At 41.1% G+C, this 23,948-nt stretch overlaps 3 protein-coding genes and 4 non-coding genes across 10 annotated transcripts in view; 5 read left to right on the forward strand and 2 right to left on the reverse strand.

Moving 5' to 3' along the window:
• Window positions 1-335: 335 nt before the first annotated feature.
• rnaseh1 (ribonuclease H1) lies at window positions 336-6,292 on the reverse strand. Of its 4 annotated transcripts, none has more exons than XM_046061597.1 (9): window positions 6,140-6,292; window positions 5,763-5,864; window positions 4,591-4,715; window positions 4,044-4,223; window positions 3,693-3,792; window positions 3,509-3,563; window positions 2,859-2,943; window positions 2,619-2,743; window positions 336-655 (listed from the first exon to the last, which is right to left on the reverse strand). In XM_046061597.1, exons 2-9 carry the CDS (start codon window positions 5,825-5,827, stop codon window positions 572-574), a joined length of 819 nt encoding a protein of 272 aa, XP_045917553.1. In that variant the 5' UTR covers window positions 5,828-5,864; window positions 6,140-6,292; the 3' UTR covers window positions 336-571. The 4 variants fall into 4 exon arrangements, with proteins under 4 accessions (XP_045917553.1, XP_045917554.1, XP_045917551.1 ...); XM_046061598.1 differs by having other exon boundaries at window positions 6,148-6,277; XM_046061595.1 differs by having other exon boundaries at window positions 5,763-6,263.
• Window positions 6,293-6,385: 93 nt separating this feature from the next.
• rps7 (ribosomal protein S7) lies at window positions 6,386-12,916 on the forward strand. Its single transcript, XM_046061613.1, has 7 exons — window positions 6,386-6,405; window positions 7,077-7,162; window positions 7,769-7,840; window positions 8,298-8,441; window positions 9,573-9,637; window positions 11,469-11,619; window positions 12,805-12,916. The coding sequence occupies exons 2-7, from the start codon at window positions 7,088-7,090 to the stop codon at window positions 12,880-12,882; spliced, it is 585 nt and encodes a 194-aa protein (XP_045917569.1). The 5' UTR covers window positions 6,386-6,405; window positions 7,077-7,087; the 3' UTR covers window positions 12,883-12,916.
• LOC123978414 lies at window positions 7,976-8,189 on the forward strand. The gene has a single exon (XR_006826951.1). It is a non-coding gene; the product is annotated as a small nucleolar RNA SNORA73 family (small nucleolar RNA).
• On the forward strand, window positions 9,021-9,234 carry LOC123978415. Its single transcript, XR_006826953.1, has one exon. It is a non-coding gene; the product is annotated as a small nucleolar RNA SNORA73 family (small nucleolar RNA).
• LOC123978412 lies at window positions 10,777-10,990 on the forward strand. Its single transcript, XR_006826949.1, has one exon. It is a non-coding gene; the product is annotated as a small nucleolar RNA SNORA73 family (small nucleolar RNA).
• On the forward strand, window positions 12,049-12,262 carry LOC123978413. The gene has a single exon (XR_006826950.1). It is a non-coding gene; the product is annotated as a small nucleolar RNA SNORA73 family (small nucleolar RNA).
• Window positions 12,917-17,742: 4,826 nt separating the features above from the next.
• The window catches only part of cnksr3 (cnksr family member 3), a 59,222-nt gene continuing 53,016 nt past the window's right edge, over window positions 17,743-23,948 (reverse strand). Inside the window, exons 20-24 of the mRNA XM_046061430.1 lie at window positions 20,944-20,999; window positions 20,109-20,206; window positions 19,768-20,020; window positions 19,061-19,233; window positions 17,743-17,968 (exon numbers count right to left, since the gene is read on the reverse strand). Coding sequence (XP_045917386.1) covers window positions 17,789-17,968; window positions 19,061-19,233; window positions 19,768-20,020; window positions 20,109-20,206; window positions 20,944-20,999 — 760 coding nt within the window. The 3' untranslated portion in view covers window positions 17,743-17,788. The remainder of the gene's footprint in view (window positions 17,969-19,060; window positions 19,234-19,767; window positions 20,021-20,108; window positions 20,207-20,943; window positions 21,000-23,948) is intronic.

Below are 23,948 nucleotides of genomic sequence, written 5' to 3' on the forward strand. Positions count from 1 at the left end.
CATAATTAGTAATCAAACCAACATCTATTCTCCTTCTCCCCCCACACCACACTCCCTTCATTCCCAGACTGCTCCAGACTTCTAATCTCCTTGTGCACTTCCTCCTTCATATTTCTCACTCACCCTTCCTGCTCACCTCCTTACTCTCCCTCATTACTGCTTTCTTCATCTGTTTCACCACCTTCACTCACTCCCTCATCATTACTCTCCTCCATCTTCATCTCCTTCTCTCCTTCTCTGAAACACCCCACACCTCCCTAAAAACAAAATCCTTAGAAGAAACTTCATACTGAACGACTGATTTCATGCTGCATCACAAAATACATAACAGGCAGTTAAACCAGAAACTTAAAACTTTATTTAGAGCGGGAAACACAAAATTAAAATAAACATTTCACGTAAAAACCGACAAACACAAAGACTCCTCCGACCGAGTTTCGGTTCAGTCACAAGCGCTGTTGAGAGAAAAACAAACCTCTGTATCAAAGCAGCCGACTGGCTGACAAACCAGAGTGAACAGTCCTGCAGCAGATCTCTCAACTGTAATAGTCCCTTTTCCTTCATGCTGCTGCTATAAAGGCTTCGCTGCTCCTTCCCTCGACAGTCTGTCGGCCTCCTCGTTGCCTCTGTAGCCGGCGTGACCGGGAATATGCATCTGGAGGCAGATGAGGAAGAGCAGGCGAAAGAAAAAAGGTTACAGGTTTCTGATTCGAGTTCAACATTCAAGTCCTAGTGTAAAATAAGGAGACTTACTTATTATTTCTCCCAAGGCACCAATATATCTGACTTCGTACTTAAAAACAGAGAAGCGCCTGAAAAAAAATCCATTACCTCGAGCCAGCTGAAGTCCACTGTTTAGGGTAATTAAGCTCAAATGTGATGAAAATGGTGCTGCATTATGTTAATTTTATTCCTTACAGTCTTGAATCTTTCACATCTTTACATCACACATAACATGAACGGACGTGGCCCATTTCCTCTCCGAGGTCACGCCACATAACTTCTACTTCACCGTCTCGTACTTTATGAGTGCTGTCCACCATCATTAAGTGTAAAGTTTCATATTCTGTATAAAGGAGCATGCGTAACACATGAAAAAGAAAACAAAAAGGACCAAATCTTTTCAGGGCAGAATGTGCAACCATTGTTTTATTTTAAACTTTCACCAGGTAAAAAAGAAAATGTATATATCTGAATGTAGTGTAGCTCCAGCACCCCTTGTGGTCATCATTCTCAGTGTTTGTGTGACTTTTCATGGCAGTTCAGTCGCTGCCTCACAGCAGATGGCGCTAGACTGCAAAAAGTACCTACAGATACCTGTTGGACGACAAGCAGCACAGAATCAGCTGCCTGTAAGGCTTATAACAAGCTTTTTCCTTGTAGGAGTGAAATAACACTATACTCTTACATTGTGATTAATCCCATCACAGATACGGTTCCAACAGTGCCAATCTTTGGCTCCTAAATGTCGTTATTGGTGCAATATTAATTTAAAACATTGTTACGTTTGACTGTTTTCAGGTTAGTGTGCATTTTTCTTATATTTTCAAGAGGAGATATATTTATTTTTCTTATATTTTAGGAGGAGAAAATGTATATTTATTCACCCAGTAAGGGCAGTGTAATGCTAAAGTTAAGCCTAATCAGGTCTAAATCATTAAATAAAGAAAGTATTTTACAACTCTTCAGTGTGTTGAATGAATTAGTTCTCTATAGCTGTGTTTCGACCAAAGTAACTATACATAGAACTAGGAACCTTTGGAGTGTTTTTCAACCGGAGGGACCAGGGTCCAAATTTAGTTCCAGGGTCTTTATTTTACCCCCCAAAAAGTCCCTGCTCAGGGGGGTAGTACTTTCTGAAAGTACTGGTACTTTGAGGGGGGGAGCGGGGCCTTGTAGTGAAACTCCGAATGGGCGAGTAGAGGCTACTGCCTTTAACTGGAGAATGTCAGGTGTTTTTCTATAACTGCTCCTCTCTTATCCACCGTTGTTTGCAAACCAATAAATCACAATCAACAGTCAAATAGCCACACATCAAGTCTCGCCGATGTCCGCCTGAGATCGTACGTCGGCATTAAATGTATTGCTCGGAAACAGCAGCCAGCGTGCAGCGGTGTGTTTACAGCGAACAGCTGATGGAGTTAAGGCAAATACTGGGTTTTCATCAATCAGGAAGTTTTTGCACAGAGCCAAAGTCAGTCTCCTCCACTCCAAAACAAGCAGAACAGTTGATTACAGCAGGTAATAAAGCGCGTTAAAAATCCTATTCCTCCGACGCTCAGGCAACACAGACGTGAGTCTGGCCAGCTGGTCTGCAGATCTTGTCGGCTGGAAATGTAATAACCTTCCAAACTATCGCGATGTTCTTTGTGTTGCTTTCATCATTTCATTTTGCTCATGGATAGTGGTTATAAATAATGATCCGTGTGCATCGCTTTGTAGGCAGTAAATGTCAGCTGGTTAATTTGCCTAATCTTTGCAGGTCTTTAGACTACCGTGGAAACGCACACAACAGTGGGCTGAAGGAACCTTTTAGTTCCTTGAAAAGAGATCCGGCTTATAAGAAATCAAAGGGAACTGGGTTCAGAGTGAAGTGACTCGTCTGTATTTATATTTACCCAGACCACCTCCAGCTCAGCATTCAGTCTGTCCAGCATCACAAAGTCGTCTTTGTTGGTGATCTCACCTCCAGATTTCAGCCTCCAACCATTCAGCTTCCAGTTCTTCACCCAGCTGGTCACACCTGCCGCAAACACAGCACAGACTTCACACCCAGATCACCAAGGACTCCTGACATTCAAAACCTGGACCTGTCACGTGTTGAATTAAAAAAGCCTGACTTTTGCTTTGAGACTCACCATTGATGGTGAACTTGCTGTCAGTGTAGAGTACCAACTTTTTTATGTTCATCTCTTTGGCTTGTTCCAGCGCTTTGCAGGCTGCCTGGTTCAAACACAAACACGCAGTGAAGGCAGTTAATCCAAATATTTTGTACATGCTGTACTTTTTTAAATATATTTATAGTAACTGCAGACCTTTGTAAGACCTTAGAGGCCAATTAAATGTCCAACACACAAACGTAAAGCTTTTTAAATGTTTCATTTGTGACATTTTTCCTTTAGAACAAATAACATTTGTCATCTAAACATTACTTTGTCTTTGTTCAGCGCTTCACACGTGCAGTTAAAGTTCATGGATGTTTCTGCAGTTTAGTGTAAAGCGAACACGCCCTCTCTTAAAACATGAGTGCAGCCGGTCATGATAAAAATAATTTGACTTTAAGGATTAATACGAAGGGAAATTTATTACAGTAATGTGATTATTAATGTTTTATTTGTAAAATTGACAGTATTTGGAACAACGATAGACCTGCAGACAGCTTGTCTAACCTGTATTTCAGCTCATGTCTAACGAATAGGATTAAGGGCTTACTCAATTTGAATAAGAATACATTTGTCGTGTAAAATAATACTTGCTTTTTTAGTTAACACTGAAGCACTTCGCTCACCTGTAATTCTGCACGCTGGTTGGTTTGTCTTCCGTGCAGCCGCTCAGCAACATTCCTGCAGGAAAAGAGAAATTAATGGATTTATTGATTTCATTTTTAATTGTAAAGCTTTTGAACATGTGCATGATGAAATTAATTTACAGTCTAAAGTTGTCTGTCTACAAGTGTGTTTGTGTTTTCTCACAGTGGGTGGTTGTGGCCCCAGTACACGCCGATGCCGGCTCGGGCGCCCTTCTGTCCATTGGCAGAGCAGCAACCGTCGGTGTAAACGACCACAGCATCACCTGGGCGCAGGGAGAACAGCTCTGAGTGACCCTGAGGTGACACTCAAGAGCCTGCTGGAGGTCAAGTTTTATTCACTGTTCCCATTTTCTCTACTTGGACTTTTACAGAGTACAGTGTGTTTATTTTCCTCCCACTTTTTTTATTAAAAAAAATAATAATAAAATATATATATCCCCCCCCTTTCCTCAATGCAATACATTTTTTTTTATTTCCCACTTATCTAATTTCCACAGACATTTGACCATCTTACCCATGTATGTGAATCCATCTGTGCTTTCCGAAGACAAGCTTTCTGACGGTTTAACTCGTTTGGGATGAGACTCCGCCTCCTCCTCTGAGTGACATCTCTTCTTACCAAGAGGGATGTACTCCAGAGGCTCTGGGCCCCTTTTGGGAAGCAGAGTGACTGCTGGCTCCTCAACCTGAGTCACTGAAAGCCAAAAACAGTTTATTTGAAAGAAATGGTTTGCAAAATGTCATTTTAGAGTTAGTTTCTACCCGTCTTATTTTAGTGAATTGTATGGGAGGTGTGTAGCCCTGATCCAGAGCCGTGTACTACATATCAAGGCCCCATCTCCCAGAACTCGGATGTCATTCACAGAAACGCTCATAAAATCTGTTCAAATCTGGGTATAAATTAGCACAAGTAACACAAAACATCCATCCAGGATCGTGATATGTAGCACACGGTCCTGGATCAGGGCTACGAGTGGCTGAGTCAAGTGTCTTTTAATGACTGGGTGTTCTCAGATCAGCCCCTCCTCAAGGACTGATCACCTTGATCTGGATCAGCTCACCTTTCTTCACCTCAGGAACAGCAGAAGGTTCGACTCCTCTGAAGAACGCCCAAGCATCTTTCTCTGAAGCAAACTTCTTGAAAGAAGCGGATGGAAATTTGTCCACCTGGCTCTTACATTCATCCCTAAATTACAGTAAAAAAAAACAAAAAAAAAAAACAGATAATCAACAATATGTACAAGAAACCTTAACAGGAAACTTTACTTCTTCACATGCAAAAACTTAACTGAATAGCACTATTTTTGATTAATGCAGATGCTGGGAAGTGATCAAAGTCATGTCAGAAAATACACAGATCCACTCCTTTAAAACTCTTTATTCAGCACATCATTTTTTAACATTATATTTGTTTGGTACAGCTATTCTCAAATACAAATTATACATCTCCTTGTTAATCTAATAATCTTGTAATCTGAGCACTTTGTACACATCAGGGTATTTTGATACCTTTGGCACAGCGTCAAATATGTTGCACAAACAACACACAAGGTCAAGACTTGCAACTCGACTTTCACTTCCACACCAATGACTCGTGACTTGCGCCTTTTGACTTGAACTGACTTGATACCCTCCCCAAGCCCAAATATAATCTCAATTACAATTTTGGGGACGTGATCTCAATACTGACCAAAGTAATTTTGAATTTGATTTTTTTCATTAAATTATAGGACATTTGTTGTGTGCAAGTGAGCCTCTGCCTTTTTTCAGTACAGGTTAAAGCTTGATTCAATAAAGTTATCTTAATTTTAACTCTTGCTAAAAACATGAAACAGTATTAAATTTGGTTAAGAGCACATTATGACTTTTTTAGGACTCAAAACTCAAAGTTTAAGACGTGATACCTGCTAGTCTTGATTTGAGACTTGAGTGCTAAGACTTGTGACAAGTGTTCCACCTCTGCAGCTCGGCACCGCCCACCACTGGGTGTGTGTTTATGAATTATCATTAATGTTAGTGGTTGCTCGTGTATTTCTTCTAAGCCGAATTGAAGAGTGGATTGTTGTGATTAAAAAACACTTTGAAATGATCTTTTAAAGTTGTGCGTTGCTTTGCAGAAGATCAAGTTAACATTAAACCGGCAGATATTTTAATTGAATTTGGTACGTACCTAATCAACGAACACATGCATTTAGAAACAGAGGTGCTGACATTAAGATGAACACAGTCTCACCATGAACTGTAGACTCCTGGTTTGAATCCTTTCTTTACTGCGTAGAAAAACTTGCCCTTCGCCATGTCGTCGGCGGCGCTGCAGACGGTCCTGCGTGCTGCTCTGAAAAGACCAGTCAGCCTAAACATCACTGTCTGCCACGGGGCTGCAGAGAAACGGAAGTGCCTAACATCTTGGTGTCAACTAAAGCACAGTAACATATCATTAAATCTGACTGGTCAATGTGTGTTTGGCTATAAAACCGTAAATTCAGCAGCGCAGCCAGTAAAGGATGCCAAAACAAGCTAAGTTAGCACCGTTATAAGCTAAATTTAGCTAGTTTATTACTCTGAACAGAAACATAAACGCCTCAAAGTATTCCTAATAAATCTGACAACCGTTTAACCTCCTGATGATGTCGTCTTCTGAGTCCGGAATTAAGCGTTTATGTTAAAATATATGCCGCAACTAAGAAACTCAAAATAATGTTGACATGCTCCAACAGTTCACACCGTTTTGTGTTCTCACTGAACTCTCGCGATGGTTTTTAATCGCTCCAAGCGTGGACTCCAACAACTCTCGCGACAACAACAGAGGTCTCCCGCGTTGGATTAATACAACTCTCGCGATGATCCGGCCTCTTCCTTGGCCGTCGTTGACAGAGGTTAGTCGTGCTATTTTTCCCTGGTCTGGGGTTTTTGTTCCAAAATGCGTCTTAATGTTGTTTAATATTTGCGTTTGCCCGCTGCAAAGCAACTTAAGTCTGTGATACCTTAGATTATGTGGTTTGCGGGGACGGATGGCTGTTTTATATCTCAAAATAAAGTGTAGTAGTGGTAGATGCTCCGGTGAACAGTTAGCAGGCCGTGCATGTGTTCAGACAGCAGCTACAGCAGAGACAGTAGTAAACTGAATACATGAAGCTCTGTGAGTGAGTAGTGTTATGTGAAATTAAACCTAATTACTGCTGTGTGCCACATTAAAGTGTCTAGCTAAATTGTAGCAGAGAGAAATGACAGCCGGCTAAGTTAGTTAGCTAGCTAACGGTAGTTAATTCTAACTAAAGTTAGCTCTAATTTCTTATCTTATAACCTGCCGTTTGTTTTAAAGGTCTTTTGTTCTTCTGTGGCTGTGTAACGTTATTTGTGAGATTTATCTTACACTGCTTCCTACATCGGCTGTCCTTGTGGGTTAGCCTGCTCTTCCCAGTTAGCATTTAGCAAACCGCGGTACATGCTGGTTTGAAAGCAGCTCCTCAAGGATTCATGTCAAGTGTTTTCTTGGATGTCAAGATATCTGTGTGTTCATAACCCGCATGTCTCTTTCTCTTCGCAGAGACACAGGCCATGTTCAGTACCAGCGCCAAAATAGTGAAGCCTAATGGCGAAAAGCCAGATGAGTTTGAGTCTGGGATCTCTCAGGTAAGAGGACCAGGTTGCCTTGCTAACTTTATTATTTTTCGTGAAGCTGTATCTACTGTGTGGCAGCTCATGCTGAAATGATCATTTCTACTGTGGTACAGTGAGAATTTATGATGAATCACTGTAAAAGTCAGAACTCATATGGGCTTTAAAATACCTGCATACATTTACTCATCTGGCAGACATTTGAGTAACATATAAACACAAATAAAACATCAATAAAGTAAGATCTGTGAGTGACAATAGGTACTAGTAAGAGCAGCATGTATGGCATCAATTGGGTAAATACAAAACTTGTCTCTAAAGTTTGAGTTTTAAAACTCCTTCACACCAGCATTTAGCTGTATATCAAAATTTGTTTTGTTGAAGTTTTAAAACTTCTCCATTTTAGGTTTTCGGATTTGCCATGTCAGCGTAGCAAAAGGTCGGGGTTTTAAATCAAACGTAATGTGGATGGAGCCTGAGAGGGAATGAGTTTCTACCCTGTAGCATGTAGGCTGAATAGAAACCACTTCAATCTAATTTGATAAGCTAATGCAGCACGTGGACATGTGGGTGTTGTGTAAAAATACAGATTCCACACAGTTGTTACTTGTCTCCCTGCAGGCTCTGCTCGAGCTGGAGATGAACTCTGACCTGAAGGCTCAGCTGAGAGAGCTGAACATCACTGCAGCAAAGGTAGGAAGCTTACGAGTCTTTTATTGCTGAAGCATTTCTTCTTTCTGCATCATAGTAAAGTTCATTGTTGCATTCTTTTTCAAACCTGGTATGATGAGCTACTTTTAGATGAAAAGGTTGCAATGATAATCTGATCCGATGTGGACATCCAGCAAGTTCCTGGCTCTGTCCTGGTGGCGTATGGGAGCGTAGCTTTTGAGCTGAGACGTACAATCCCGTTCCACAACGTCGGAGAAAAAGCTCTGTCCCCGGCCGCCGGTCGGTGAGGACGGGCGTCCTGCATATTCCTAGATCTTCCCAGAGTCCCTTGGGGCCGTTACTGGGGAGCTAAACCATGCGGTGCACATAATTTTGCACTTTACATGACTTAAGCAGACAAACGTTTGCCAGCATATGCCTTGTTTGTAAATAAGGAGGGATGTTTAATATTAATCCATCTTGTTTTGTGTGTTTTTAGGAAATTGAAGTTGGTGGCAGCAGGAAAGCCATCATCATCTTTGTTCCTGTTCCTCAGCTGAAGTCCTTCCAGAAGATTCAGGTGCGACTGGTCAGGGAGCTGGAGAAGAAGTTCAGCGGAAAGCACGTTGTCTTCATTGCACAGGTGAGAATGATGGTGATGTCTGCCTCAGCTCAGCAAACCTGGACGGGCACTACAGTTTGTGGGAGGGTCTTGACGTGTTCTAATAACCTTCCTGAGGTTGTTCTGTGGGGACTACAGGAGGGGAATAGGGACATTTCATCTTTGTATATTTAGAGTGAGGGCTGCGGCTGTAGTGGAGCTCTCCTCCGGTGTTTTCAACAGGTTCACAACTTAAAGGTAAAATATGCTGCATTTTCAAATGTAGTCATTTTTACCTCTTGTGCTGAAATTTTTTTTATCCCAAATGCATTTTCACCAAGCTTTTTTAATAAAAGGGACATTTTTAAAGATTCATGGATTTTTGCCACATGATGCAGTTAAATTTGATTTATTTATGGCAATTAGTTTGCAAACATCATGCAAATATTGAACTTTTAAATTGGCCAATGAAATAAGATATAGGAATCCAACAATATTAAATTTAAAGAGCATCTTAACAGGATGACAGCAATGCAGTGTTTCCCCAGGTCGACTGTGATTAGGGGGGTGGAAGACAGATGAAGGGGGATGAGTCTGTCTTTTGTGTCTTGACTGTTTTATCTGATGTGGACATCCAGCAAGTTCCTGGCTCTGTCCTGGTGGCGTATGGGAGCGTAGCTTTTGAGCTGAGACGTACAATCCCGTTCCACAACGTCGGAGAGAAAGCTCTGTCCCCGGCCGCTGGTCGTTGAGGACGGGCGTCCTGCATATTCCTAGATCTTCCCAGAGTCCCCTGGGGCCGTTACTGGGGAGCTAAACCATGCAGTGCACATCATTTGAAATCAGGGCCGACTGATATGGGTCTTTAAAATCAGATGTGGATGTTTTATTGCTGTTCATAAGTTTGAAAGTTGCTAATTTTTATGTCCCATTTATAACAAAAGGGTCCGACACTGTTGGGCATAAACCTCCTAAAGACATATTTTTGCCAGAGGCTAGTTTTTGACCCTTAAGCTGTCGAGTAAAACAAGCAGGAACATATCTGCAGGTTATATCCAGAATATCAGTCTGACCCTGATTCATTTGGTTCTTTTTTTCTTGAATTATTTGAGTTTTAAACTGTTAATATTTGTGAATCCTGGAGATTAATCGGACGATGTTGGTGGTTTTCAGAGGAGAATTCTGCCCAAACCCACCAGGAAAAGCCGCACAAAGAATAAGCAGAAGCGCCCCAGGAGGTGAGTAGAAACTGTCACACAGGTTGGGATTTATTCTTGTTAGCATAATATAATTTATTTATAGATTTGGTTTTCTTTTATACTGACTTGTTACAGCTGTAGTATAACTCGGTGAAAGAAATTTAGGAACCACTGTAAAGGTACCATTTTCCCAAATGTAAATATTTGCTCAAATCCTCTTTGTGGGAAAACGGAAGATTTGTTTGAGGTTTTGGACTCCTGTATGGCTTAAACGACTCATTTAAATAAAGACATACATGCAGATTTGAGAGTGTGTGTATATATTAAATATATGTGCACTTGAGCTCTGGGATATTGTAAGGGACATTACTAGTTTTTATTTTTTTTTTCTGACATTTTATGGACCAGACAAATTGATTGTTAAAGAACATAGCCAGCAGATAAATAGACAGCGACAGTCCGTTGTAGCCCTAGTAATGAGATTTTACAGTATTTTGCATCAGTGCATAAAATGGCTTTTGATTTGTTAGGAATTTAATTCACTGTCTGTGATGCCACCCCTAATGAAGAGCGACTACATGTCCACGCTTCATAGATTCTTACATTTCTTTGTGTAAAATCTTAAAGCACAAATCAGCCTCAAAGAAAAGTTTAAGCTGCAACTAATTGTGGTTTTCATTATCGATTTAATCTCGTGAACATTTTCAGAATACTGCAAAATGTCCCGTCCAATTTCCTAAACCACAAGGTCAAGTCTCTAACTTTCTTGAGTTGAACATCAGTTGATTGCGAGATAAAGAGAAGCAGCAAATCTTACAATTTAACAAGCTGCAACCAGAAAATATTTAGTAGTTTTACTTTTTAAGTGTGTTCTTAAATTAGTTGCAGATTATTTTCATTTGATAAAGTAATCGGTCCAGGTCTGAAAACAACCACATGGGCATTCGGTCAAAAATAGATTTGATTTGTCAATATCACACACTCCTATCTGTCAGACATTATAGTGTGGTGTTTTTTTTTTAAATTTTCAGTAAAATATGGATCATAGAAACGCTGACTGCAGTCTGAAGGTTTTAGTATTTGGGGAAAAAGGTTTCCTTAAAATTGACAAACTAACTCGGTTGACAAAAAGTGTAGACCGTAGTGTTGATCTTCTGAAGTAAAAGCCCAGTTTTTATCCGATGTGGACATCCAGCAAGTTCCTGGCTCTGTCCTGGTGGCGTATGGGAGCGTAGCTTTTGAGCTGAGACGTACAATCCCGTTCCACAACGTCGGAGAGAAAGCTCTGTCCCCGGCCGCTGGTCGGTGAGGACGGGCGTCCTGCATATTCCTAGATCTTCCCAGAGTCCCTTGGGGCCGTTACTGGGGAGCTAAACCATGCAGTGCACAAACTCTGTTTATAATCTAAGATGTATTATGAGTTTGTAACCGCAGTGCAAACTTTACCTGCAACATGAAAAACATGCTGCAATGAACATCAGATCGTTGCAGCAAAATGAGTCAAACCTGCATTAATTTTGTTGTAATTGTGGGGCATTCATCTAAACTTTAAGAGGTTTTATAGGGATCACAATTGCCAAAATCCTAAAGTGACGTATTCTTCTGTCCTGACCAACAGTCCAAAACTCACACATTTCATTTAACACTGTGAAAAGCAGCAAATTCTTATGTTTTAGAAGATGGAACCAGGGAATATTTTGCATGGTTATCCTGACCAATGACTGATTCATGATATTTGCAGATTAGTTTCCTTTTTATCAACTTATCCATTAATAATTGTAGTCATGCAAGCACAGACCCCCTGAGCGTATTGTTCAACCTGTGTGAATGTCTGGTATTAATGTGGTTTCTTTGGTGGCTCCCACTCCAGCCGTACGCTGACCGCGGTCCATGACGCCATCTTAGAGGACCTGGTGTTCCCCAGCGAGATCGTGGGTAAGAGGATCAGAGTCAAACTGGACAGCAGCAGGCTCATCAAGGTCCACCTGGACAAGGCCCAGCAGAACAACGTGGAACACAAAGTAAGTTAAAGGAAACGGGTGTGATGGACATCTCCAGGTGTTCAATTAACATGATTAGGCCTGCAACTATTTGCTCCATTCATAAATTACTTATTCAGTCTGTAAAATACCAGTAAATTGTGGGGAAATGCCTTTCAATCTTCAACAGCCCAAAGTGATGTTTTGTCTGACAAACACACCGAAACCCCAAAAATGTTCAGTTCACTCTAAGGCAAGATCAAGAAAAGCAGCGAATTTGAAAATATAACCATCAAGTATTTGGCATTTTGCTTGAAAAATGACAGATTTATCATAAGAGTTGCAGACTTTTCGATTGACCATTCGTTGCAGCTCTAACCATGATCATAAGGGTTTTGAATATGCAATCAGTCATGTTCTTAAATTCTTGTGTTCAAATGTTAATCAAGCTTGGATCAACCAAATTAAACTCCGATGTGGACATCCAGCAAGTTCCTGGCTCTGTCCTGGTGGCGTATGGGAGCGTAGCTTTTGAGCTGAGACGTACAATCCCGTTCCACAACGTCGGAGAAAAAGCTCTGTCCCCGGCCGCTGGTCGGTGAGGACGGGCGTCCTGCATATTCCTAGATCTTCCCAGAGTCCCTTGGGGCCGTTACTGGGGAGCTAAACCATGCAGTGCACAAACTCTGTTCACCTCTGACTATCTCACTGATGATGTTTTAATGTGTAACTGGAGTTCAGCTGACTGCTGCAATATAAGTATTCACTTGGTGTCCACTTTATTAGGTACACCTGTACACTCTTAACACAGTTCTGCATCATAAAGTCGATTATATATGCATTTTTTTGTTCAAAGTTGATTAAATGTTTAGCATTGAGGTTGTTGTTTGTAGTGTAATGCATTATATTCAGGTTTAAAATATGTTGCACTTTCCATTTATGTACAACACACTTCACTGATCTCAGTAATAAACCTACACGTACTTTTACACGGTGTCAACAGTTGGATTTCATTGCATTATATTGTACAGATGGACCCAAAAAAGTGGCCACTGGGTGCAGGTAACTGTTAGTGTGGCATTTAACATTTGTGCTTAAATTAATCATTAACTGTAAAAACAGGAGATTTTCAAATGTGAAAATATTTAGTTTCTAATGACATCAGTGAATCAATGGTGTGGATGTAACTGTTGCTGCTGTTAACACGTATTTCCTGTTGTCTCCCAGGTTGAAACCTTCTCTGGTGTCTACAAGAAGCTCACAGGCAAAGACGTCGTGTTTGAATTCCCAGAATTCCAGCTGTAAATGCAGATGACAAAATAAATTTGTTTACTGTTAATATTTGTGGTTTGTCTGTTTTGTTTTACTTTCCTGTGATTGATCCTGAACAGCCTGTCGTCAAAGACACTAAGGAGCCATTTTGAGGAGTTTCCACTTTATTTTAAACATTTCTAAAATTCAGGTACAGGATCTTTGTCAGTTAGGATTCAGCTGCAGGACCTCAGCCTTTCATGATGTTGGACTGAATTTTGCTTAACTCTGGCACCACCCTAAGGCCAAAAAGTTTAACGGTTCTTTTCTGGTGTAATTGCTGCCCCACAGGGCAGATAAATGACTTCTAAATGAACATAACTTTTAGACTGAAGCTTTCTGAAGTTAAACTCTATGAAAGGATGTAATAAACACCCAAGTTTAGAGGAATGTAGGGTTCATAAAACAAGCCAAAGTTAAGTGAGTTACTGCACAAGTGATAAGTTGTGTATTAAAATATTTTAAACTAAACAAACAACCTGACCAAACAAAATGCAGTGCTGTTTGTTTTTAAAAAGTGCACATTCAGAAACAAACTGTAAGCAGGGGAGCCAGAAACAGCTTCTTAGATCCATCAGCCACAGTCCAGTCATCACCGTTTCTCCCAGTCTGAGCTAATATCTAAACATCTATTTGGTTCTCAAATGTTTCTCATACTGGATAGATCTGAAAACATGACCTTGAGAAGTCTGTGGTGCAAATTAACATTTAAGTACAAATTTGAGGTATTAACATTTTAAGCAACTTAATACACTAAGAATTTTAGAGGTTCTTAGGTAACCCAAGGTCGAGATTATCTTTAAATTAGACTGCTTCTCTTTAGAATATGTTATGTAAAGCTTTAAGAAACTATAGTGTCTCATTCTGAACCAATATTCAATAAGATCTTCACACATGAATAGGGGGGTAAATAACATTTAGAGATTTTGTAAAAAAAACAAAAAAAAGGCCCACAGTCTCAGACTTTGAAAACTCAATTTATACCCTGAACAAAATTATAAACGCAACACTTGTTTTTGCCACCATTCATCATGAGCTGAACTAAACTAAGACTTTCTCTATATACACAAAAGGCCTATTTCTCTCAAATCTGTCACAATCTGTGTTAGTGAGCACTTCTCCTTTGCCGAGATAATCCATCCACCTCAAAGGTGTGGCATATCAAGATGCTGATCCGACAACATGGGTATTGCACAGGTGTGCCTTAGGCTGGCCACAATAAAACACTTGAAAATGTGCAGTTTCACTACATCGGGGGGGTCCGGAAACCAGTCGGTATCTGGTGTGACCACCATTTGCCTCACACAGTGCAACACATGTCCTTTACATAGAGCTGATCAGGTTGTTGGTTGTGGCCTGTGGAGTGTTGGTCCACTCCTCTTCGATGGCTGTGTGAAGTTACAGTCATGTCGAGACCCCGATGAGGATGACGAGCATGCAGATGAGCTTCCCTGAGACGGTTCCTGACAGTTTGTGCAGAAATTCTTTGGTTATGCAAACAGACTGTTGCAGCAGCTGTCCGGGTGGCCGGTCTCAGACCATCTTGGAGGTGAAGATGCTGGATGTGGAGGTCCTGGGCTGGTGTGGTAACACGTGGTCTGCGGTTGTGAGGCCGGTTGGATGTACTGCCAAATTCTCTGAAACGCCTTTGGAGACGGCTTATCCACTCGAAACAATGCACGACTTGTGGAGTTGTCGTAGAAGGTGCGTTATTGCTGTCGACTTGTTGGTATTGTGTTTGTATTAGATCCTCATGGAACCAGCCAGGAAGAGAGGTCGTTCTGACATGTGGGAACACTTCAATCTGATCCCTCCTGATAATATGGGTGTTCTGGCTGTTTAATATGTAAAGTAGGAAAAGTAAAGTTTATACAACAGTAACTGTCCGTACAGTAGCCTTCTATAGCTATGGTCTATATTAAGTAGCATAACAGTAAACTCATGTAAATGATTAGAGTAGCCAGTAGCTATCTTTATAGACTTATTTACAAATTGCTTTCTTTACAGAGAGCTCGGTGTGTTCAACCGAGCTAAAGTATCATGGGAATACTTCCTCCATGATTTTGCACTTCACTGCCAAGCATGGAGCTGCTAAATACCATGGGGAACACAAATCAAGGTAGGCTATGTATTTTATTATTATTACCTAGACACACTAACACAATATGATATGACTATAGGCCTGCTTCATTTAAATGCAGTTTCACATAAATCCTTATTTTCTTTTATTAAAGTAATTTCTTCTTTATGTCTTTCTTTATTAGTCTTAGTGGACCGGAAGGGCTCGCAGCCCTTTTCCATTGTGGATGACTGTGGCTTCAAGGAGTTTGTGGCATTGCTTGATCCCACATACACTCTTCCATCCAGACGGGCTCTAAAGAACATGGTGAGAAGTCCATGGCTGTCATGCAGAGGGGTGGAGGCTGAGAGCCTGACTGCGGATGTGTGGACCTCCATTAATATGGACGCATATCCAGCAGTGACGTGCCAGTATGTGGATGATTCTGTGAAGTTGGCCACAGTCCTGCCTTTCCCTGAAGATCATACAGCTGTTGACATCACTGCTGCAATGAGGTCTCTCATGGAGGAATGGGGCATTGAAGGCAAAGACCTCAATTGTGACAGATGCAGGAGCTAATATGGTTGCCTCTGTCAGAAGTTTAAATCTCATACAAACACTTTGCTTTGCTCATTCCCTAAATTTAGTGGTGAAGAAGAGTCTTGATGCAACTCCTGGCCTAGAAAACCTACGCACAAGGGCACGAAAAGTAGTCACATTCTTCAAAACCAGCACAACAGGAAAAGAAAATCTCAGAAGTACAGGAGCAGATGAATCGTCCAGTGAAGAAGCTTATTCAGGAGGTGGACACGCTGGAACAGAACCTTCCTCATGCTACAACGCCTTTATGAAGAAAGACAGCCAGTGGGGGCAGCTCTTGCGACGCTGAAAACAGATTGTCTTCAGAGGACTATGAAACAGCTGCTCCATGCCTGCAAATGCTTAACGCCTTTTACCAGGCAACAGTAGAACTGTCTGAGGAGAAGAGAGTGTCAGGGTCAAAGGTTATCCCAATGACAAAAATGTTAATGCTATACCTTTATGAAACGATGGGAAAAAATAAGCCACAACACAGCTAAACTACTGGGACAGAACTTGGTGACAGCGACGCAAAACACGTTTGAGACTACAGAGAACCAAACAGCACTGACCCTTTCGACACTGTTGGATCCTAGATTCAAAACAATAAAGTACAGTCATCAGTAAGACGACTGACAGCACAATGCTCACAACTCAAAGATACACACCACCTGCTACACCTACAGAAGAACAGCCCTCCACATCAGCTCAACCAGCACCAGCAAATGTTGAAAATCCATCATCCACAGGTAAAGTTGATAAAATTGAAACCTTTCAGTTCTGATGATTATCATCATGTTTTTATTCAGATATTAACCTTTGGGAAACTGGACAGAGATGCTTCTGAAGTAAGGAGGGCAAGGAATGCCACAGCGGTACATGACTGATCCACCGCTGGAAAGATCAGAAGACCCACTGGCGTACTGGTGAAACCATCAAAATGTCATCCGTTTAATCTTGCAAAACAATTTTTATGCTCGCCAGCATCATCTGTTCCTTGTGAGCGAGTGTTTTCCAAGTGTGCAGAGGTTGAGAGCAAAGAAAGAAACCGGCTCAATCCAAAAACTGTTGAAAATATAACGTACCTCAATAAAAATCTTTGAGTGTTCCCCATCCCAAATATCATCCCCTGCCATAGTTACACAAGCACATCCTATGCCATATTTTCCCAGAACTCTCTTCAATAACACAATAAATACACTTATCGATTTTTATTTGTAAACAGAACATCGTGTTCAGTCTTAGTGTGTGTGCGCATCAAAGAGTTTTCAAAGCAAAGAGTTAAAAATCCAAGGGTGATCTTAGCAAAGATGCTTCAGAACTAAAGTAGTTTGTCATTGATTAATTTGACTGCAGCCTTGCTTTTCGCCAGGAGAGGTCGCTGTAACTCAAGCTTCGAGTAATGAACCCATTTCCGAAACAACTGCCTCAAGTGGTTCAGTGCTTCACAAAAGCTTCATTTGGCGATCACTACTGGTGGACATTCCTGCAGTCAGCATGCCAATTGCACGCTTCATCTGTGGCATTGAGCTGTGTGATAGAACTGCACATTTTCAAGCGGCCTTAAAGATACACCTGTGCAATACCCATGCTGTCTGATCAGCATCTTGATATGCCACACCTGTGAGGTGGATGGATTATCTCGTCAGAGGAGAAGTGCTCACTAACACAGATTTAGACAGATTTGTGAACAATATTTGAGAGAAATAGGCCTTTTGTGTACATAGAGAAAGTCTTAGACCTTTGAGTTCGGCTCATGATGAATGGGGGCAAAAACAGAAGTGTTGCGTTTATAATTTTGTGCTTTTAAAGTACTAATTATGCAGAATAACCCATGTATATAATAATATCTCTCATACAACTGGATTATAATTTTGATGCATTGTGTTCATCACTTTAACGTTGCAGCTGGTAAATGTGACGCTCTTTAAAAACTACTTTATATCCTGCTGGGTATTTAACCTAAATCTGTAAAGTAACTAAAGTTATGAAATAAAAAGTAGAGTGGTGGAAGTAGAAAGTAGCATAAAATCGAATATACTCCAGTAAAATACCTCAAAATTGTACTTAAGTCACCTAGAACATGTCGAGCACCATGGCTTTGTCTCTGTTCACCCAGCAAAGTCCAGCACACCTGCTCTCTGTCACACCTGTTACCTCATGAGCCATTTTGGTTTTTCAGTGCGGAAACAAAATCTGAAAACACTAATATAGAATAGCGTTTTCAGATTTATCCTCTTTGGCATGAATGTGGTCCAAGTCTCAGCTCACAGGAGGCTCATCAGGAGGTCTCAGCTCTGCAGCGCCCCCTGCTGCCTGGTTGCGTTGACTGATCTCCTGCAACAAGGTGAGGTTTGAGAGCCTCCACTTCCTGTATTGGGGTGCCGTGAGAGTCGGGTCGGCCAGGATCTGCTCCACCGCCTGCAGCTCCAACTCCTTGGCCTAAAGGACGAACAGAACCACAGCAGTTTGTACAGACAAACAATCCCAATGATGTTTCCTGTAGCGCCACCATCAGGTCAACATTTTAATCTGTCCAATACTTAAGTTACTTGTAAAACTAAAGACATTCTCATCAACCTCAGCTGTATTTTGTGTTTATTCATGTTAGCAAAAAGTCTTGCACAATAAATGTCATCAACAGGTTAGCGCGTTAATGCTAAGCTAACGTTCATTGCTTGGTTGCTTCTGGCTAAATAACTCAGCTATGTTCCACAAAGAAATATACCTCACTTGATGTGTTTAATCCAACGACTGTCCTTTTATCACATCATCCTGTCATGTAAGCTCTTTGACGTTAGCTTCAGTCAAGTTACGACTTCACATACGCGACTTTTGGGTTTGTGGTCTTTGTCTTTCCGAGGTAAGGCCACATGGTGGTCCACCGTAAAGGGAGGGACTTAGGCTCTCTATACCCGCCCCCCAGTTTGAGAACAGGGCTTAAGTAAGATTGTGAGCTGCTTAGCATGAAGATGTTAGCATTAAGCTCAAAGCTAGCAGGGCTGTAGAGGTTTTAAGTCTCAGTTTTAAGAAAAATGCTTGAACAACGAGCTGTTTGTTGCGGTTTTTCCACAAGTTTAAACAGTCAGAGGGAAAAGTAACACAAAACATTCAAGGTAAGTAAAATATACAATATAACTTAACTTGTTTGGCTTTTTAGGAAACATAAGCTTAGCATAAAGACTGGAAACAAAGAAACTGCTAGCCTAGCTCTGTCCAAAGGTGAAATATAAGACATGTTACGCCTACCAGCATCTCTAAAGCTCACGTGTACACAATCTGTATTTCCCAAAATGTTACTATTCCTTCTGTTTTGTTTCTATCCTGACATCCAGGTGAAGTTAATGTCTTGAATTTCTCTGTGGCTCCTTTCTCCCTAAAATCTTTAATGCAAGATCTTTACATGGTGTTATAGCTACTTCTACTTAAGTAAAATATCCGAGCGCTTCTGCCACCACTGCTCCAGGCACTTAGCATCTCTCAATACTCATATGATCCAACCCTGATTTGTTGTTGGCGTCAGGATAATCTCACCTTTAATGTGCTGCTGAGGATCCTTAGCAGGTGGAGCTTTTCGTTGACTTTGTCGTTCCGACATCGTCTGATAAACGACGCTCTGAAGTCCCTCTGCCTAGACTGTCCGATCGGAGACAAGCTGGCTGCCTTCAGGTGTTTGTAGAGGTACTCCATCTCATCAGGTGGCTTCTCTGGAAAGAGGAAGAGGACAAGTTTCTGATGCTGGTCGGGACTGTTGAGACGTTAAGAAAGTTGTAATCTGCTGCTTTTCAGTAACACACACACCTGGCGAAGCCTTCTCCTCTGCAAACTTTATGCTCAGCACAATCACAGTGAATGAATAAACGTAAATATACTTACTGCATGATAAAACAATCTGTCTAGTGTTAGTGGGGCTATCAACTTGTGAAATCCATTTAATTCCAAGCATTCTTCTTCCTTGTCAAACCCTGACACCTACATTACCCACAATGCAACTGACAGCTGGTTAGGAGATTGGGGTATATTATGCTAGTGGCTGCTAAGAAATGAGCAGCCGGCTACAGATGTCTTGTGAGCTCATGTCTTTCTAACTCCACACCATCAAATTTGTTTCAGCTTCAAACTTGTAGTCTTCATCAGACTTAATGCAGCTCCCTCCCTCACACATGCAGTGGTACTCCAACAGCTGGAAGCAGGTGTATCAGGAAGAGTTTTGGTAACCACGTGTAGTTCCAGGTGTTTACCTGGGACGGCCTCCTCTTCTTTATCTCTCTCGACACGGAGCAGAGGGAGAGAAACTGCTGTAGCAGCTCCATCTGGCCCAGGAAGGTTTACCAAGGTCAGGCGTTCGCTGCCATCTGAGGCCGGTCGTCTTCTTCTGTTTCTACATAAAGTCCCACCCTCCGAGGTTCTTCTACTTCTGCTCCCAGCGGTCGGTGAAGTGGGCGGATCTGAGGTGCAGGGTGACGACTCACAGACAGGCTGAAGAAGGTCTCCCTGTCGGAAAGACAGCGAGTTATTTTACAGACTGTGTGGAGAATTTGATTGAATGTACTTAAGTTACCCTTCACGCGTTGTTTCTCACATTGTCAGAGTCAGCGGCTTCCTGTTCAGCGTCCAGAGTAGAGGAAGTGGGCTCACTCTCATCATCACTGTCCTGATCGCTTCCCTCACTGTAGCACTCTGCACACAGGAAGAAAGAAAGAGACAATAAATGGAAAGAAGAAACAAGAGACGAGAAGAGAGGAGGAAGAAGGACCAAATTAACTAAAAAAAAGGAATTGAAATTGAAAGAAGGGCTAAATGACAGGAAGATGACAGGAAGCTGGGGGGGAGTATGCAAGAAAGAAAGTTTGGACAAAGAAATGAAAGGTCCACAGGAAGATGAGGATGACAAGAAAAAACAAAATGAAAATGGGGAGAAGGGACCACATGAGGAATAAGGTTTAAACGTTTGGTGGAAGTAAGGTAGGGTCTAAGAAGAAATAATGAAGAAAATGAAGATAAAGGGAGGAAAGAAAAAAGGGGGATTAAAGGTCATATAGAAACAAAAGGTCAAAGAAATATTGATGTAAAGGATTGGGAGTTTGGGAAAAGTGAGGAACTAAAACAGAGGTAAAGGGGAGGAAAAGAAGAAACAAAGGAAAGAAGCAAGAAAGAAATATGAAAACAAGAACAATGGAAGAAAGTTCGGAAGAAGGGTGAACAGAAAGAAGAAAGTGAAGAGAAAAGGGCCCACAGGAAAGAGGAAGAATGGATGAAGGAAAAGAAAATGGGAAGATATATATTGCGTTTTGAATTGTTGAAAGATAAGATGAAGGGAAACAGGGAGAACGGAAGAAAGGACCACAGGAAGACAAACAACAAAAGGTTAAAGAGAATATAAGCGCTGCTGTATTACTGAGCGTTAACTGTCTGACCTTCAGCGTTGATCACTTCACACAGCTCGGCTGCTTCTGACAGTTTACGGATCCACCTGCAGCAGCAACACAACAGTCAACATGAAACTCAGCAGTGACTCGACAAAGAGCGGCAACACACATTACTCCAGAGCAACGTATGTCAACAACTACTGACATGACGTTTGCTGTAGATGTTCATGGTCCTCAGAGGATGAATCCTACCCAACTTTTCCTTTGGCGCCACCTTCAGGACGAATGTTTTATTTAAAGTCTCTGAGAAATGTGCACTCAAATGTTTTTTGTTCTGTCCGACACTTTCATTTGACCACTGCAGCCTGTAGTGGACACCTTAAAAGTTAAAGGTACTTTATTTGTCACATGCATGTAGCGGCATTCATCCTCTGCATTTAAACCATCCCTGAAGGGAGCAGCGGGCCGCCACTGTACAGATTTGATAAGGAAACAAAGCCATATGGTGATTTCAATTTTATTTAGTTTGGCAGATACTTTGCCAAATTAATGTTTTCGCTTCATTAGGAAACTGGCGGAACAGATTAGACTATGTCAGGCCACACTGGACTGGGAAAATGAAACACTAGACTGTGTGTGAAGTCATATCCCTATTTACATTCAAACAGGTGGTCATTTTATTGGGATACTGTATCTTAAGCATTAGTATGATAAATAACTAGTTACCAGCAGGTTACTAACGCCAACCAACTTAGTCATGCACCGATGTCTTTGGCTGTTAAGAGCAAAGCATTTTGACTTTAAAGCCCCTTCACAGTCCACTGTGATGCACCAGTGTCCACATTTGATCATGGGTGATTTTCACTGCACTAGCTTTCTCATGAACTGTCCTTTTTACAGCAAAATAAACTATGAAAACTTATTTTTATCCACCAATGGATTTAACTGACCTCTACATCAGGGGTCCTCACCACTACATTTGTTTTAAGCAGACAGTGTGGGGGCCGGACTTTCAAAAACATTTGCCATATTACTGTTTAATATTTTCAACTTTTGTAAAATTAACATTTTTATTAGTTTCTATCAGTGTGAACAGACTCCTAAAAATATGGTAGGTCTAAATCCATAATGATAAATCTACATAGGCTCAACTAGAAAATGTTTTCTAGGAGTGATGGTTAAAATCTGTCATGTAACTCTGATTGGCATTAATTAACCGGTTTTGAGGCAATTATACAGCTGCCCGTTTTTGTGCATGAGATACCTGTAGTTACTATGGTAACAGCAGATGCCTTTTAATACCACAGGGCACAGAAGTCTGGTGCAGCTAAACAAACTACTGTCGGGCAGTTTTTGGTGTTTCCATAATTATGTGAGCAGATCATGATCTGACTTTATGCTGCACACAACATGAGTCTGCAAACAGCGAAAGTGGAAGGAGTTGGTTGCATTTCCTGTGACTCCTTCAAAATAAAAAATCAACTTGTGTTTTGCCAGTTAAATTCTTTTAATGTGAAGCTGCATCAGCAGGAAATGTTCTGTTTGCATCAGCAGTAACTTGATCCAGCATTTCTTCACAGCTTAAAGCTGTTCTCCTGCACTTGAAGCGAAGTGGTCGAGAGTTTTTCCTTTTTTTTTTTTTAACTCAGTAACAGATGTGATTGAAAATGTGGCGAAGTACAGTACTTTAAACAAAAGATACTTAAGTAAAAGTAAAATTACAGATTTAAAAAACTACTTTAAAGAGTACAAGTACACTAAAAAGCTGTTCAATTACAGTAACGTGAGTAATTGTAATTCATTACTTTACACCTCTGAGTAAAAGTAGCACTGAAAATACTCCACTGTAAGTACTGCATTTAAACCTTTACTTAAGTAAAAGTACAAATACCAGTACTATACTTGAGTGAATGTAATTAGTTGCATTCCACTACTGTCTACGGAGAAAGGAACTGCTCCTTCCTACTCTGAGCCATGTTCACTCCTCTACCTCGTAACCAAGGACCCTGGAGTGTTGGAGCCCTAGGCGAGATTTTATACATCTACAGCTTTTAACCTAAATTATAAATTAATTCATTTAAATTCAGTTAGAAACTCCTGGACTATAGAGTTGGATGAGACGGAAACCTAAACTAATTTAAAACACTTCAAATCGAGATAAAGCTCACAATCCCAAACACAGCAAGGTTGCGTTTCAGTTTATATATTTTCATATTGTAAAACTCTACCGTTACGTTACCACTCGCAAACTACACTGAACAAAATTATAAATGCAACACTTTGTTTTTGCCCCCATTCATCATGAGCTGAACTCAAAGACCGCAGACTTTCTCTATGTACACAAAAGGCCCATTTCTCTCAAATATTGTTCTCAAATCTGTGTTAGTGAGCACTTCTCCTTTGCGAGATAATCCATCCACCTCACAGGTGTGGCATATCAAGATGCTGATCAGACAGCATGGCTATTGCACAGGTGTTCCTTAGGCTGGCCACAATAAAAGGCCACGCGAAAATGCTATTAGCACTTGCAGCGCAGCTCTCTAACAGCCCTTTAGTTGTTTGTTTGGGGAAGGGGCAGTTCCAACATCAAGCTGTTGTTCCTTTTGAGTCTGAGAGGTAATTAAGTCGTGAGCGTTATGAATGATTGAATGTAATCAATTGCTGAAACAACTACAGTGAGTCAGTGAGAGAGCGCTCTCTGATTGGCTGTTCAGACAGGCAAATCTGTGTTTTCACCTGTTTAGTGCAGTTGTTTCACCTCTGACTCTATTTTTTCCTTTTTCCAGAGGTTAACACCCCCACAGGCTGACAAAACCAGAGCCAGCGTGAGATAAAAAGACTTTTCTTCTGAGATTAAACAAGACTAAGAGTCATCAGCATGCTAACATGCTCACAATGACGATGCAAGCATGCTAATATTTGCTAATTAAATAAGCAGCTAATGGGAATGTCATTAGTTTTGCAGGAATTTGGTCACAAACCAAACTATTGGACAAACTGACCCGATGAAGGCGCAAAATGAAAAGTTAGAGGATTACAGTTATTAAAATTCA

This window comes from Micropterus dolomieu, linkage group LG10, assembly GCF_021292245.1.
Source record: "Micropterus dolomieu isolate WLL.071019.BEF.003 ecotype Adirondacks linkage group LG10, ASM2129224v1, whole genome shotgun sequence".
Taxonomy (NCBI): domain Eukaryota; kingdom Metazoa; phylum Chordata; class Actinopteri; order Centrarchiformes; family Centrarchidae; genus Micropterus; species Micropterus dolomieu.